We start from the raw sequence: 16,437 nt of genomic DNA, 5'->3' as shown, positions 1-16,437 counted from the left end.
TATGAATCACTTAACCTCTAAATCCTATTTCTATATTTATAAAATTAGAATAATTAGTCATAAGGTGGTTGTGAATATTAATGTTATTATGTGCCAAAAGCATTTTTAAAATGCTACTCCTCAATATGGATGTAAAGTGATAACATGAATAGTAATAGGAGTACTAATAATAGTACAGTAAGTAAGTACTATTATCTTGATGGGGTAAATGTCCCAATCTTGGTGTTTTGAAGGGATGTCTAGCCTTTGTAATAACCTTTTAATGAGTACATGAAATTTATTCAAACTTCTTACTTTCTCTGATTAGCTTTCAGTGTCTTTTCAAATGGATTGTATAAATAATTAAACTTTGAAAAAACTCTCTAATCTTTCCTCGTCTTGCTATTTTTTCTTCTTTTTGAGGATCAATCAGTGATTCTTTCTCTCGTTAACTTATCTCAATTTGCTAATGTAAAGCAATTGAAGTATTTAGTAAAGCAATTTAAGTATATGATGAAAGGAAAAATTTAGAATGATTCATGAGGAAAATAATTTATTCTTTTTTCTATTGCAGTCTGTAGTCTTCAGGAAGCTGATGTGATTTTCCTTTGCGATGGCTCTGACAGGGTATCTAATTCAGATTTTGTTACCATGACAACTTTCTTGTCAGACTTAATTGATAATTTTGACATTCAGTCTCAAAGAATGAAAATTGGTATGGCTCAATTTGGAAGCAACTACCGGAGTATTATTGAGTTGAAAAACTCTCTGACTAAAACCCAGTGGAAGAATCAAATTCAGAATGTCTCCAAGAGCAGTGGGTTTCCGAGAATTGACTTTGCCCTTAAAAAAGTGAGCAACATGTTTAATCTATATGCTGGTGGGAGAAGAAATGCTGGTGTCCCCCAAACTTTGGTTGTTATCACATCTGGAGATCCTCACTATAATGTGGCAGATGCAGTAAAAACCCTGAAGGACCTTGGAATTTGTGTCCTGGTTTTGGGCATAGGAGATGTTTCTAAGGAACAGCTTCTGTCAATAACAGGCAATTCTGAAAAAATAATCACTTTTCAAGACTTTGATAAGTTAAAGAATGTGGATGTGAGAAAAAGGATCGTCCGTGAAATTGGCCAGAGCTGCGGGAAAACCAGTAAGTGTTCCTTGTTTGGTTTTCTTCCATGGAAACCTCATTTCTCCATTTCCCAAGGGTGTCTAATGGGCTAGCTCTAGCAGAGCATATATTTAGAACATATATTTAGTGAAAATATCTCACTTATGGTACAATGATACGAGACTTCTCTGCTTCCAGGAAGTTTGGATAACTCAGCCTCCCTCAAAGACAAGGAAAGGGTGCAGAGGCTAGAGGGGACCCCTGGGCTGTGTCCTCTGGTCAGCCCTGTTCCCTCACAGCAATCCAGTGTTTATTCTCCTTTTAGCACCTAGATCTCTGTCTCCTATTTCTGTCCTCCTAGTAAATGCCCTGCATCAGCAGGAAGTAAGTAAAATAAACATTTGCTGACTGGAAGTTTTACTATTGTACCTTTGTTAAACCATCTTGTAAGGGACTCGTGTGGTGTGTGTGTGTGTGTGTGTGTGTGTGTGTGTGTGTGTATACAGTGTATTTTTCTTCTTTTAATGATTACATTCATATAATCATAGGCTACTAACGATCTGAATTGTCCTTGGAGGTTATTTAAGCCAGAGGTCACAAAGGCACATGGCTGCAAAGACCAGGGGGGTAATGGAGATGAGTCAAGTGAGTAGAGTATGAGGACAGTGAACTGGAAAACAATGATGCATCTCACAGGAATGCCACCGTTCAGCTCCAGCTGAGATTGGCCACAGGGGACTCAGCTTCTCTAAATTTGAGGCTAGGAGTTGGGAGGACAGCATGTAAGGAAGCAGTAGCGAATGATAACGGTTTGTGGAATTTGCACAACATGCAGAAATTCCTTAGAGTTCTTACATTTCTAGAGTTGTTACAATTGAAGTCACTTCTTTAACAAAATGTGTTAGTCTTTCCAAACTCTCCATATCTTATATGTCCCATTTGTGGTGCTCAAGTGGAGGCAGATTACAGTGGTGGAAAGAGCCCTGGGCCTGGAATCAGAAAGCCAGAGTTCTAACTCTGGTTCGGCGGCAACAACCTCCACACATCACTGTTTCCTCATCTGTAAAATGAGTAACTGGGCAGGATCAGAGTAACTAACTGGCAGCTTGCAGTTGCAGTTTGTTTGTCACATCCAGTGTTGATGAGTTGCTAAATTAGTTGACAGCATTCACACTGAAGGTTCTACATTAAAAATGTAGACATCAGGCTCCTCTTTGAAAAATCAGAATATCTGACAACACTAGGCCCCATTTCCCACAGAGCTACTCTCAGCTGGAACTGAACAGTGAACAGACCCAGAAATGGGTCATTGTTCTCGAGTTTATTTTCCTCACACTCTGCCCACTTGAATCATCTATCTTATCTACCTGCATTTGCAGCCATCTGTGTTTGTGATCTCTAAAACTTAAATAATCTGAAAAGACAGCTCAAAACTTTAATGTATTCTGATTATATGAATTAAAATATGTCACCATTAAAATGCATCCCCACATGCGTGGCACACACACACACACAACAGAGTCACTGAGGATGAGACTAAACTATGGTTTGAACTTCAAATAGCTATTGGAAGTTTTAATATTTTAAAGGGGACAGAGAAAACCCCTGTGATATATGTTTGTATCATATATATATATATGTGATATACATACACACATATATGCATATGATAAAGCAGCCAATATCTTCCTTCTTGAACACTTTTTGGAGACTAGAGACCCTCTAGCTCTGGGGCATGACAGTGCTCATTTCTTCTGCCCTGTCTCTCCTTCCTTACTCCTGTCTACTCATTAATCTTGACTCTGTTCCTTTGGTTTCCAGATTGCTTTATGGACATAGTGGTTGGGTTCGACATCTCCACTCATGTGCAGGGGCAGCCTTTGTTCCAGGGCCACCCCCAGCTGGAATCCTACCTCCCAGGCATCTTAGAAGACATCAGCTCTATCAGCGGGGTGAGCTGTGGGGCTGGCACAGAGGTGCAGGTGAGTTTGGCATTTAAGGTGAACAATGACCAAGAATTCCCTGCCAAGTTCCAGATCTATCAGAAAGCGGTGTTTGACAGCTTGCTGCAAGTCAACGTCAGTGGGCCAACTCATCTGAACGCACAGTTCTTGCAGTCTCTTTGGGACACATTTAAGAATAAATCTGCATCCCGGGGCCAGGTATCCGTATTACATTCTATCTCCCATCTCCACATTCTTCCATTTTTTCTTCATTCCCCAATTATATATTTAGCTTTTACACCACACCATTTTCTTATTTCTCTAGGTGCTGCTTATTTTTTCAGACGGTCTCCAGAGTGAAAGCAACATAATGCTTGAAAATCAATCAGACAGGCTCAAAGAAGCAGGTATTAAGTAGAATTTTTTTTTTTTTTTTTTTTGAGATGGAGTCTTGGTCTGTTGCCCAGGCTGGAGTGCAGTGGCGCGATCTCAGCTCACTGCAAGCTCCACCTCCCGGGTTCATGCCATTCTCCTGCCTCAACCTCCCGAGTAGCTAGGACTACAGGCGCCTGGCTAATTTGTTTGTATTTTTAGTAGAGATGGGGTTTCACTGTGTTAGCCAGGGTGGTCTTGACCTCCTGACCTTGTGATCTGCCCAACTCGGCCTCCCAAAGTGCTGGGATTACAGGCATGAGCCACCACACCCGGCCAAGTTGAAAATTTAAACAGTGAAGCATGGAATATGCTTAACAAGTCTCTACCTTTACTCAGATGCTGTAGATGTTGAGATTTGCCTGGCTACTTGTAGCAGAGGCTGTTGATACCTCGTCTAATCCCCTCTTGACCAGCCCTCGCACTCCTCCCCAAAATGCTGCAAATGCTATGGCCAAGTACTTAGACTTATGACCTTCTATATAGACATATGCCCTTGATTGACCTGAACCATATACCTGGGCATGCTTGGAATGGGTGTGGAGTTACCATGCCTCACGTTGGTGGTGGTGGGGGGCAACTATGATATAGGGATACAAAAACCTGGCACTCTTGCTCAAATGGATCAACTCTAGTACAATTTGCACTCCAGAGTCCCTCATGAATCAGGCAAAGGCTAAGACTTTATTGAGATGTATTCCTAGTTACAACATCTCCTTCCCTTTCCTGGTCTCTCTCTCAATACAGATACCACATACATACAAAATCCTCTCTCAGATTCCAGTTCTAGAGAACCTGACCCGAGACAGCTCCTACTGTTTCTTATTTTCCATATGAAAGATAGCAACATGGATTTGGAAAAGGGCTTCTCACTATATATTTTCTGTCCATGTCATAGCTTCAGACTGAGCTGGAAGCTCAATGCAGAAGTTGAGAGTAGGATGCAGCGATGGAAGACTCCACTAATTGTCAAATGAGATGCATTGTTTAAGAATTCCTTGGTGTAGCCCAGACTGGCTTCTAGGGTTCAGCTTCCACAGGAAACCTCACTAAAGGCCACAATATGATCTGTTTTATTGCTTGGCGTGTCTGTTTCTCTGCACAGATCCCTTCAATACCTTCTCATTGTTCTTGGGATGTAGATCAAATTCCTTGACATGGCCTGGGAGCGTTGCAGAACCTGGCCTCTGCTTCCAATTTCAGCCTTAACTTACTTACTTACTTACTTATTTATTTATTTATTTATTTATTTTTGAGATGGAGTCTCGCTTTGTCACCCAGGCTGGAGTGCAGTGGCCCAATCTCGACTCACTGCAAGCTCTGCCTCCCGGGTTCATGCCATTCTCCTGCCTCAGCCTCCTGAGTAGCTGGCACTACAGGTGCCTACCACCACGCTCAGCTATTTGTTTGTATTTTTAGTAGAGATGATGTTTCACCGTATTAGCCAGGATGGTCTCGATTTACTGATCTTGTGATCTGCCCACCTCAGCGTCCCAAAGTGCTGGGATTACAGGAGTGAGCCACCATGCCCAGCCAAATTATTTCTTATATTCAGCATTCCAGGCATATGAAACTATTTTCACCATTCTTCCTCCAAGGTTATACATATATGTAATTTTTTTAGATGGATTTTTGTTCTTGTTGCCCAGGCTGGAGTGCAGTGACACAATCTCAGCTCGCTGCAACCTCTGCCTCCTGGGTTCAAGCAATTCTCCCTCCTCAGCCTCCTGAGTAACTGGGATTACAGGTGTCCATCATCATGCCTGGCTATTTTTTTTTTTTTGTATTTTTAGTAGACATGGGGTTTCACCATGTTGTTGACCAGTTCGCTGGTCTCAAATACCTGACCTCAGGGGATCCACCCACCTCGGCTTCCCAAAGTGCTGGAATTACAGGTGTGAGCCACTGTGCCTGGCCTCCAATGTACTTTACAGCCTCATTTCTCTGTCCTTGCCTAGAGCTTCCTCTGTTTCCTTTCCTCCCCAGGTACTCTCTCTGTCTTCCTTCTCTGATTCCTTCCATTGGCCAACTTACATTTATCCTTTAGAATCAGCTTCAACATCAATTTTTCTGAGAAATCTTCCATGACTCTCCAAGAATGGGTTAGGAGCTTCTCCTCTAGGCTTTCATAGCACCCTGATGTTTCTCAGAGCAGCTATCCAATTCTCGACCCTCTGTTCCATTAGACCAATAACTCTGGGAAGGAAAGAAGTAAGCCTGACTTACTCATCTGTATCTCTGTATTATACAATGATTAATGCATAATACGCTCCTATTAATAATTTAAAAATTTGCTTAGTGAAAAGATGAATAAAGTAAATGAACTAGTAAATGAATTAATGAGTGAATAGATGAATTAATGAATGAACTGGATGTGGTCAGGAGTTCAGCTGAGACAATTGCCCTGGGTTTTCCTCATGTTCTCAGGGTCTGGCCTCCCAAGGGTGTTTGGAATTGGGAATTAACTTGAGAATTATCATTAATTTATATTTAGAAAAATTCAGAAAAACTCTCTGAAGTTTTTATTTCATTATTATTGAATGAATATTATTCATTATTTCATGAATAATGCCCTTTTTTAAAAATCACTTTCCAGTGTCCAAGAATTGCACCAACATTGGTGGTAAGATGTGGAACACAGTTTTCTGTTAGTGTTTTTCTATAGATTTGTAAATTGTTTCTCTTGAATACTTTTATCAGGGGATTTCATGCAAAAGTCAGGGACCAGAGCTGGTGCATATTCATAAAATGCAGGCAAATTCACCGTTAGTTTCTTCACATGTCAGGAGTACTCCTTCCTCTTATATTTGTTTTTTCCCCTTTCAATTCTTTAAATCATGTTCACTGAGCAGAATTACTATGCCTTCTTCTTTTTCATGTACAACCCCTTTGCTTTATTTATATTGTGTTTCTTACCGCATAGGACTTGATGCTCTGCTGGTAGTGTCCCTTAACACAACTGCTCGTCATGAGTTTTCTAGCTTTGAATTTGGAAAAGGATTCAATTACCGGACTCATCTGACTATTGGAATGAGAGAGCTGGGCAAAAAACTATCACAATACCTGGTGAGTTGTTGAACAAAATCCCCAGTTGTTCAAAATGCCATGGGAACTAAATTGGAATCTTGATGAGAACTTTCAAAGACTGCCTTTTTTTACCCCTACTAAATTAAGGGCATGGTCCTTAGTATATAAAAAAGTGTGGAAGACCACAGCATAGTATTTTGTTTTTGCGTGTTCTTTCATTCTTTGTCATCTCACTAAATGAATGCATAAGGAACTAAAAAACCAACCAACTCATAACTGAATTAAAAAAACCCCAACTGTGTTGCAGAAATTCCAGGAAACAGAAGACTGTCAACCAGAAACCAACAAGTCTTAGGCAAAGTTGGGCCATGGCCATCCACATACTGGATGCCCTGTCTATAAACAGAGGTCATTTCCTTTGGAGAGGCGATGTTGCCAGTGCAGTGCCTGGTACCCTCTCTGCAGTGTTAAATTCAGAAAGCACGTCTTATTCTCTGCAGCCCTCATCCAAAGGGAGAAGATGGGCTTGTAGGTGGTGGATTATGACTTGTATGAATACAATTCTTATGAAATAAAGTTTCTGACAATTGTTATTCACTCAGCTTTACTTTTTTTTCCGCAGGGAAACATTGCAGAGAGGACTTGCTGCTATACATTCTGCAAATGTCCAGGAATTCCGGGACCTCATGGGACCCAAGGACCACAAGCCATGAAGGTGCCACTCACCTGTGATACTATTTTATCTAATGTGCTTTGATTTGGTACGGGTAGGACTGAGACTGAGTGATTGAATTTACAACCTTCACTCCATGCTAATGGAATTCCTTTGGACATTTCATATGACTTTTTTGGTATAAAATCTAGGTCAGGAGAGCTCACTTTTGATACTGCTAGCAAGAATAACTCCCTTTTCTCTTATATACCCTTGGCAGTGTTGCTTTTTGGTTTTGCAATTTATACTTTTGTACCTGTTTTAGAAAGTTTGAAAGACGGTAAGAAGTGAAAAATAGTGGAGATGAAACTGGGTGTAGTAGCTTGCACTGGTAATCCCAGCTACTTGGGAGGTTGAGGTCGGAAGATCACTTGATTGTTCAAGACCAGCCAGGGCAACATAATGAGACCCTATTGCCTTACAAATAAATAAATAAATAAATAAATAAGAGTTGTGCTTCATCAGCAATGGAATGAGATTGAACCACAAAACGATCATAGCATTGCAGATTCATAGCCCTTTAAAACACAAATTATAAAATATTATACAATAGGATGAATAAATATGATATTTTCAATAAAATATGCCAATGAAAATTAATGAACTACAGCTACACACACAACATGAATAACTTTTACTAACAAGGTAAGGACCAAAAGAAAAGCAAAACACAGAAGAATACGTGTAGTAAGGTTCCATTTATTAAAAGTTATTGTATCTAGGGAGGAATACTTAACTGGTGAAGTATTCCTAAAAGGCAAGAAACTATTATCAGAAGTCAGGAGTGCCCTTGTGGAGAGGGGCCAGGGGTGAATTGTGACTCAGGACAGGCGCTGTGCTTGGGACCAATAATGCTCTATTTCTTGACCTGCATGGTGGCTACATATACCTTATATATAAAAATTATGAGATTATTCTATAAAGTTACTTTATAATAAACTATACACATATTTTATACACTTTTATGTACGTTTCAAGTGGATTTTAGGTATCACAATAAAAATGAAGTTTTTCATTAAAAAAAGAGATCAACAATGCTTGCTCATGAGTTCTGCACTGTCCATCCTTATGGAAGGATAATTTATATTGAACTTTTTACTGCACTGTGATGTTTTGTTTCTCACAGTTTTTTCCATTACTTTGCTCAGGTCAATATTAGAATTATGTTCCAGAAGCACAACCCCCCCAGTATACTGATCAGCCAGCTGGGCCTGTGTTAGAGGGTGGGGAAAGCAAACTGAAATGAAATGTTTGCCACAGGTAAGCCATGACACAGTTAAACCACACGTGGCTAAGGGAGAGATGACTGCAATTAAAATATATGCAGTCTTATAAGTACCGCGCGCTAACTGATTGCTCCTCTGGAGCCACTGTATATATGCAGTCTTGTTGTTGGAAGTGCCTATTCTTCCTTGAGCTCTCAAAATAGCAGAACAAAATAAAATAATCCCTTTGGAAATGTTGTAGGTTTGTCTGCTAAAAGGGTTGTGGCTGGCACGACTGTCCTCCCTGCAAATCACTCAGGCACAGGTGTGGCTCTGTGGGCCTCATCTGCTGGTGGGTTCCAAAGGTCAGCCTCCCGCAAGGATTAGGAGTGTCGCCTTCTGCAGAGGGGCTTCAGAGCTGAGTGCAAGGACAAAAGCCAGCTCCAGATGTTGTCAGATTCTCCCCAGACTCACAGCCACATCTGCAAAAACTGCAACCAAGTTGGAAGAAGGGACTCGCTTAGAATGCCTAATGATTTCACAAGTTTGACTTGATGGTGGGGGGGGTGGCAGGTGACTACAATTTTTTGTTCTCTCTTTCTTCCCAGGGTTCTCAAGGTCTGAAAGGCAGCAAAGGACAAGGGGAGAGGACGGAGACACCGTAAGTTTTTATGACTCCCCCTCACCCCCCTGCCACTATACACACACTGTACACACACACACACACACACACTCCCACACACACTCTTACTTTCTTTTTCACAAAAAGCTTATTTTCATACAAAAGGGGTAGATGGAGTTCTGTTTATATCTTTATTTTTATATGTTTATGTTTATTTTGTTTATATGTTGATTTTTATGCTTTTTTGTGGGAAGAAGGGTTGCCTTTCTTTTCATTTTTCCTTGTCTGAATTATGAGGCAATTACTAAGTCTAAGTTTGGGGTAAGGAGGGCTTACACATGTAGCCTGGCATGTTTTTATCAGTGGGAGAGACCTGGGCACCCTCCTGTCTACCCCCAAGCAGGGCACAGCAGATTATCTGCCAGGCAGCTCTCTTTAGACCTAAAACCCAGTGCTTAGTGCATGGCTTTGGGCCAAGGCTGGAGTATACTCCCTTCCATGGAAAGGGAAGAGGGCAAGGCATCCCTCAAGATGGGAGGCATGGCTTCATGGTCAAACGCTACACAGAGGTTTGCAAATCTCCATGTTTAAAACCAGAACTCTCACTTTCTCATCAATCAAATTATGAGAAAGAATTTGAAGAAACTGAAACCACTTAGGTGGCTCTGGGATGGAAAAAGTTCAGAAAACATCCAGACTGGATTTCTATCACCTTAGATCAAGGCCAGTTCCTCATCTGGGCAGCAAGTTACAAGGATTGAAAACAAAGACTCTAGAGTCAGACTGCCAAGAGTTGGCCTAGATGTGGGTCCTTGAACGAGATACCTAACTTCTTGACCCTCTGTTTTCTCATCTGCAAGCAATTATAAATTCCTCTACAATCTAACGGCTGACCTAGTTTACAAAAGGGGGTGCTGTAAATCACCTACTCTGTACCCTCGGAGGCGAGGGTTCTTGGAGACTACCAAACTAGCATGAGACTGCTTTCAGTGTGGGGAATAGTGTCATCCACCTGCCTGGCTGAACCCACCTCTGGCAGAAAGTCCAGGCAATGGGAAGCCATAGGGCTAAGGTACCTCTCAGCCTGTGGCCATGGGCAAGGCCTCCTCCTTTTGCAGGGAATGATCCTCAGAATAAAGAAAGCAAAGCAGGATGAAGGCAAATCCTTTCTCCCTCCCTCTCTTACTGGCAAGGCAAGAATTAAGCTCATTACTAATTAATTATTCATGCAGCAAAATGGGAGCACCTGTTATGTACCTAGACATGAGCCAGTTACAAGGGACATGATGGTGAAAGACACAGTTGGGGTTCCTGCCCTCAAAAAGCACAAAACTGTTCCTTTCTTAAGATCCATTTTACTTTAGCATTTATCTGTATTTAAATATTTCCTTGGAGAAGCAGGGTTGTTGGGAGACACAGAAATCATTGACCTTCAGTGCTCATCCCTGCATGGATAGTCTGACTTTGGGGGTCTTCAATCTGGTGATTCCTCCTGTGAGGACTGGCTTTTCTCACCTTTGCTTTCTCATTCTCCTAGTAGTGTCACTTTCCAGCAACTGTTTCTACTCAGTAGCAGTACCCTAGCACTGACTTGTGAGTCTACTGTCAGCAATGCTGACTCTCCCAGGATAGCATTAGGGCCCTAGATGAATTTACTGGAGTCTTGGAATATGGCTACAAAGTGCAGCCACTGTGCTGTTTGATCAGGTAGGGAAGTGGCTGAGCTCTTCTTGTACCATTTTGTGATCTTGGGTCCGTAAAAAGCCCTGAAGATTAACAGGAAACATGTTTGAATATAGAGGGGAAAAACAGATGTAAATGAGTGAGGTTGAAGAGAATTCACTTTTTCTGAAGCTCATAGTGCCCATGTGCTTTGTCTTAACTCTATGAAAATAAACCACTGGCAGCTTTTGGCAAAAACATCACTTTGGGTACCTGTCTGTGCTCCTTTTCTTAGGGAGTACGAGGAGATGCAGGACCCCAAGGAGATAAAGGGATTGCAGGATGTCCAGGGGAGCAGGGTGAGAAGGTAAGGCTCTTCTGTAAATGTTATTTCCAATTCTCTATAACATTCTCTCCCTCTCTCTTCCCATTCCTTTCCTCCCTTGTTTTCTCTCTTCCATCACTCCTCTCTCTTTTCCTTTATCCAGTTATATCAATGAGTTTTCCTGTCTGCAGATTAATTCTGCTTTTTAATAATGTCAAGGAGTCTTTAGCATTAATAAATTCCATCTCTTACCTCTTTGTAGATGTATAGCTCATAGCAACTAAAGAAATACATGCTCACTCACTTTAGAGAGGCAGTCTTTGGATTCACACTCTGTCTTTGATATGTCAGTGAGAGATATTTCATCTTTTGCAGGGACCCAAAGGATTTTCTGGACCTAAGGTACTGGAATTTTTTCTTAGTTTAATTTGATATCCAAATGGGATTAGTTTCCCAATAAGCATGTGGCAGAGACCTGCTTTTACCTGACGGCTGTCTATTATCGTCTCTCAGGGAGGACATGGAGACGATGGGTTTGATGGACTTGACGGGGAAGAGGTAAGCCGTATTTCTTTAAGTATCATAAAAACTGTCATGAGGTTGCTAAAATTTTTTTAAGTGGGAATTTTGTTTTTCTTGTATTCTTTTAGGGCTCTCATGGATTTCCTGGAATAAAAGGAGAAAAAGGTGATCCAGGATCTCAGGTAACACGTTTCTTTTCAATACATCGAAGAAGGAGAATTTGATGACAGAGACAGTTTTAACTGCTGTATGTCAGTGGTTATAGGGGATAAAATTTACAACTGACTTAACCACATAATGAAGGCCTATTAATACTGAATATGTGCTGCATACCTGATTGGAGCAAGGGGGTAACTATGTAATTTTCAAGAATTTCCACCTAGAAAAATTTAGCACACACGAGGTTTTTCTATGGGCATCTTTCTCATGTATGAAAATGAATGCTTTTACCTGTCAGTGGTTTCTTTTGTTCATCTGGTTTTTACCACAACATTTCCGTCAATGTCAGTAATTTCTGTGTTGTCTTTATTATGTTAGAAAAAAAAAAGCAAGAGAAAGAGACAAAATTATTTTGGTGGCTGTGGTGGCAAATGACTGTGAAACATTTTTTAACTTTACATTTATTTCAACACTCATTAATGTGTGCCTACTTGATTTCAAGCAGCTCTACTTTTATGTTCTGATCCATTTATTTATGAAATATTTTTGAGCACCTGTCATTTGTCAGGCTTGTCATGTGCCAGGCACCTGTCATTGGCCAGGCATATATTCTTATTTAATAAGAATCAGAGGTGAACCACACAGCCCTTGTCTTCAAAGATCTCACAGTATAGTTGGGGAGACAGATATATCAATAGATTTACATAAAATGTGATTGAGGTCATGTTTTAGATATCTACATGGGAGTCCAGAGAAGAGCATGTAACTCAGTCTAGGGGCAGGGGTTGTCCAGAAAATCTTCTTGGAGGAAATGACCTCTGAGCTGAAGAGAACAGGAATTCAGCAAGGCAAAGATGTGGAGGAAGGGCATTCCAGACAGAGGGAGTAGCATCAGCAAAAACATGAGGGTTCAGGGCACTGCCAAGTTTTTCTTCCTGGAGGGAGCATTAGAATACAGGCACTGGGAGGTGAGGTTCAAGACGTGGTGGGAAGAGATCAAGAGATTGGGAGGGCACTAGTGAGCGACATGGAAGAGCTTGGTTTTTAACCATAAGGCAATGGGGAGCCTTTGAAAGATTTTAAGCAGAAGAATCACAATCAGATTTACATTTTAGAAATATTACTTGCAGTAATGTGGACGATATTTTGGAGATGACATAGATGCAAGGCAAAGACGAGAGGCAGATCTGTAGAAATCAGGTGAGAAGTGATGAAGCCTTCAAGTAAAGCAATGATAGTGAGAACAGACACAAAGTATGCTAAAGTTGTAGCAGGGCTCAGACTGAAGCGAGGCTAACAGGACACCTAAGGTGCAAAAGGGGCAGAATTATGTGGAGTAAATACCTGCCTCAATTCTGCATCCTAGGTGCCTCTCTCATCTCACACTAGTCCTGGTTCTGGGACCTGAAATCTCCAGATATAGGTGAGTAGAGGAATAGGAAATAGAGAGTCAGTCAATGTGCGTGCAAGGATCCTGGCTTGGGCAAGTTTAATTGGAAATAATTAGGTTTGAGATGACAATGGAACATGTTATGGGAAGTCAGGGAAGCCGAATGGAGGGGCTGGCTGGAGCCACGGCAGAAGAACATAAATTGTGAAGATTTCATGGACATTTATCACTTCCCCAATCAATACTCTTATGATTTCTTATGACTATCTTTACTTTAATCTCTTAATCCCATCATCTTCGTAAGCTGAGGATGTATGTCATCTCAGGACCCTGTGATGATTGCATTATCTGCACAAATTGTTTGTGAAGCATGTGTGAGCACCTTGAAATGAACAGGATAACAGCGATTTTCAGGGAACAAGGGAAATAACCATAAAGTCTGACTGCCTGTGGGGCCGGACAGAAGAGAGTCATGTTTCTCTTCTTTCAGAAAGCGAATAGGAGAAATATCGCTGAATTATTTTCTCAGCAAGGAATAACCCTGGGAAAATGAATGCATTCCCAGGGAGAGGTCTCTAAAATGGCCGCTCTGGGAGTGTCTGTCATATGCAGTTGTAGATAAGGGATGAAATATGCCCTGGTCTCTTGTAGCGTCCCCAGGCTTGCTAGGATTAGGAAATTCCAACCTGGCAAATTCTAGTCAGACCGGTTGTCTGCTTGCAAACCCCGTTTCCTGTTAAGATGTTTATCAATGACAATGTGTGCCCAGCAAGACATGGATGGATCTTCATCAGTAATTCTAGTTTCACCCTGGCCTTGTGATTTCACTCTGCCTCTCTGCCCTTGTGATATTTTATTGCCTTTGAAGCATGTGGTCTCTGTGACCCACTCCCTATTCGTACACCCCTCCCCTTTTGAAACCCCTAATAAAAACTTGCTGGTTTTGTGGCTCAGGGGGCATCATGGAACCTGCTGACATGTGATGTCTTCCCCAGACACCCAGCTTTAAAATTTCTGTCTTTTGTACTCTTTCCCCTTCTTTATCAGACCAGCCAATCCTTAGGGAAAATAGAAAACAACCTACATTGAAATATTGGGGGCTGGTTCCCCCAATAGAACATCCTTATGGAAGTTTCCAGTGGGAAATTTAATTACAGATGTTAGAAGTTGTTAGACTGGCTAGGATGTCCAATATCATAGCCACTAACCACATGTGATTATTTAAAGTTAAATTTTAATTAATTAAGAAATTATGCTTTTTAGTGGCATTGATTACATTTTAAGTGCTTAATAGCCACATATGGCTAATGGCTACCATATCGATGAATGCAGATGTAGAACATTTCCATCACTGCACAAACTCCTATTGGACAGTGCTATGTTAGACCATGAGAAGTTTACCAGTTTCTGAGCCTCACTACAAATAATCCTGACCATAGGCTTAAAACTGGACTTAGTACTGCTTGAGAAGTCTAAGGGAATCTGACTGTGATGAAGGACAAAGAGCATTTTATCTGATTAACCCCCCTACACACAAAACTTCACATTTAACACCATTATACAAACCTCTTACAAGCTAACTCAGAAATTTATTTCATTTTTTTCAGGGCAGCCCAGGTTCCAGAGGTGCCCCTGGGCAGTGTGGAGAGAAGGGCTTCCCAGGAGATCCAGTAAGTTTTCAGGGCCCAGTTGGCCCTGAATTTTATACTTGCTCCACAGTTCCTATCTCCTTTCCCTTTGTGTTTCCTGCTACCCTGTAGGCACATGCTTGTCTTAGGAGTACGGATGATAGGTGTTGGCTGAGGCTTTGGGAAAAGTCTGTTTGTGTCTTATCTGGGTTAGGGCCATCTTCTGAGTCCTTATGGTACGTTGAGACTTTCTGCTTCCTTTGGGAGAACATTTCCATAGCTTTATTTATTGGACTTCTAATATTGCAGACCTACAGATTCACTATTTGCAGACTCAGTTACAGGGGAATCTTTTTACACCTTTGAGGGAATAGCCTAAGAATGTTTGAACCAGTGCACCAGTGAAGCTGCCATCATAGAAAAGGGAAAATCTCAATGTAGCAAGCACTCTTTTAATTCTTTATTTATTGCCAAATCTTCTTCAAATTTGAGGAAGTACTGCTTTCATTTTTTTTCCAAAATCCTGCAAGTTTCAAATGTGAAAAATTTTCTCGCACCTCTTATACCTTGACCCAAATTAGCTTAGTACTTGAACATCATACCATTTTGGAGAAAAAGCTGGTATTTCTGGATTCTAAACTGCTTTTAAAAATCTTTCTCTAGGGTAATCCAGGACAAAACAGTAACATCAAAGGACAAAAGGGCTCCAAAGGAGAACAAGGCAGACAAGTAATTTGATCTATTTTATCTATGAGTTGATTAATTCTGTTATTGATCCAAGTAAATTTAGTAAGATATGTAACCTTTCTGTAATTGAACAAATGCTCTTAAGACCACATTTAAAAGACCTTTGTTTTTTGGTATGCATATTTGTAGTAGGGGACACTTTTATGAGCAAAATTATGAAGTTTCTGGCAAGTGATATTATTTGGGAAAATGTAGTAGCAGTGCATGTTGCTATGCTTTTTTCTTCTTTAAAGGATGTGTATAACTGACTGTTAATATGCAGAATGATCACAGTATGACATGTTTATTCTGCCATTTTAATAGTGCTTGAGGTTTTGATGCTGATGCCTTTATGATTTATTCAGAATTTTTGCCTTTTGATCTTGAGGGAATTATTATATTTTTAGGGTAGAACTGGTCAGAAAGGGGTGCAAGGCAGTCCTAGTTCCACAGGAAGCAGGGTAAGTATTTCTGTGACATTTATTTCCCCTCCTTACCACTTGAAGATGACAGAGGCATTCAGAATATTTGTTGCACAGAGTTGACTGATTCAGGGCTGAAATATTTTTCAGGGCTTCTCCCTCTTGACACTACTGAAATTTAGGGCCAGATAATTATTTCTTGTGAATGGCTATGCTATGCATTGCCAGATTTTTTGCAGCATCCCTGGTCTCTACCCACTAGTATCAGCAGCACCACCCCTCCCCACTGTTCACTGGTGACATTCAAAAATGTCTGTAAATATTGTCAGATATCTGTGGTGGGTATAATAGTGGTGGACTTGAGAGGTAAAATCACCTCTGGTTGAGAACCACTGAAATATAGTTGGCCTTTCCCTTTCCACCTTCCAGGTGTTTTGGGATGTCTTTGAAGAGAGCCAATGATTTTAACACAAAAGCTCTCCTTTGGTAGCTTACATAAGGATATTATGAACTAGGTAAATATACTTTCTCTCTACATGTTGCCAATGAGAAAGAGGACTCATGAATAAATT

The 16,437-nt window shown here is 40.8% G+C and overlaps 1 protein-coding gene across 1 annotated transcript in view; it reads left to right on the top strand.

Annotated features, from left to right (window-relative positions):
• Window positions 1-16,437, top strand: part of COL6A5 (collagen, type VI, alpha 5) — a 94,992-nt gene that overhangs the window by 20,664 nt on the left and 57,891 nt on the right. Inside the window, 14 exon segments of the mRNA XM_011933773.1 lie at window positions 554-1,129; window positions 2,912-3,252; window positions 3,359-3,440; window positions 6,389-6,531; window positions 7,115-7,207; window positions 9,018-9,045; window positions 9,048-9,070; window positions 10,989-11,060; window positions 11,394-11,420; window positions 11,532-11,576; window positions 11,669-11,722; window positions 14,697-14,759; window positions 15,381-15,446; window positions 15,851-15,904. Coding sequence (XP_011789163.1) covers window positions 554-1,129; window positions 2,912-3,252; window positions 3,359-3,440; window positions 6,389-6,531; window positions 7,115-7,207; window positions 9,018-9,045; window positions 9,048-9,070; window positions 10,989-11,060; window positions 11,394-11,420; window positions 11,532-11,576; window positions 11,669-11,722; window positions 14,697-14,759; window positions 15,381-15,446; window positions 15,851-15,904 — 1,667 coding nt within the window.

Source organism: Colobus angolensis, unplaced genomic scaffold (genome assembly GCF_000951035.1).
Source record: "Colobus angolensis palliatus isolate OR3802 unplaced genomic scaffold, Cang.pa_1.0 Scaffold129, whole genome shotgun sequence".
Taxonomy (NCBI): Eukaryota; Metazoa; Chordata; class Mammalia; order Primates; family Cercopithecidae; genus Colobus; species Colobus angolensis.
This window is presented reverse-complemented; position numbering and strand designations above follow the sequence as displayed.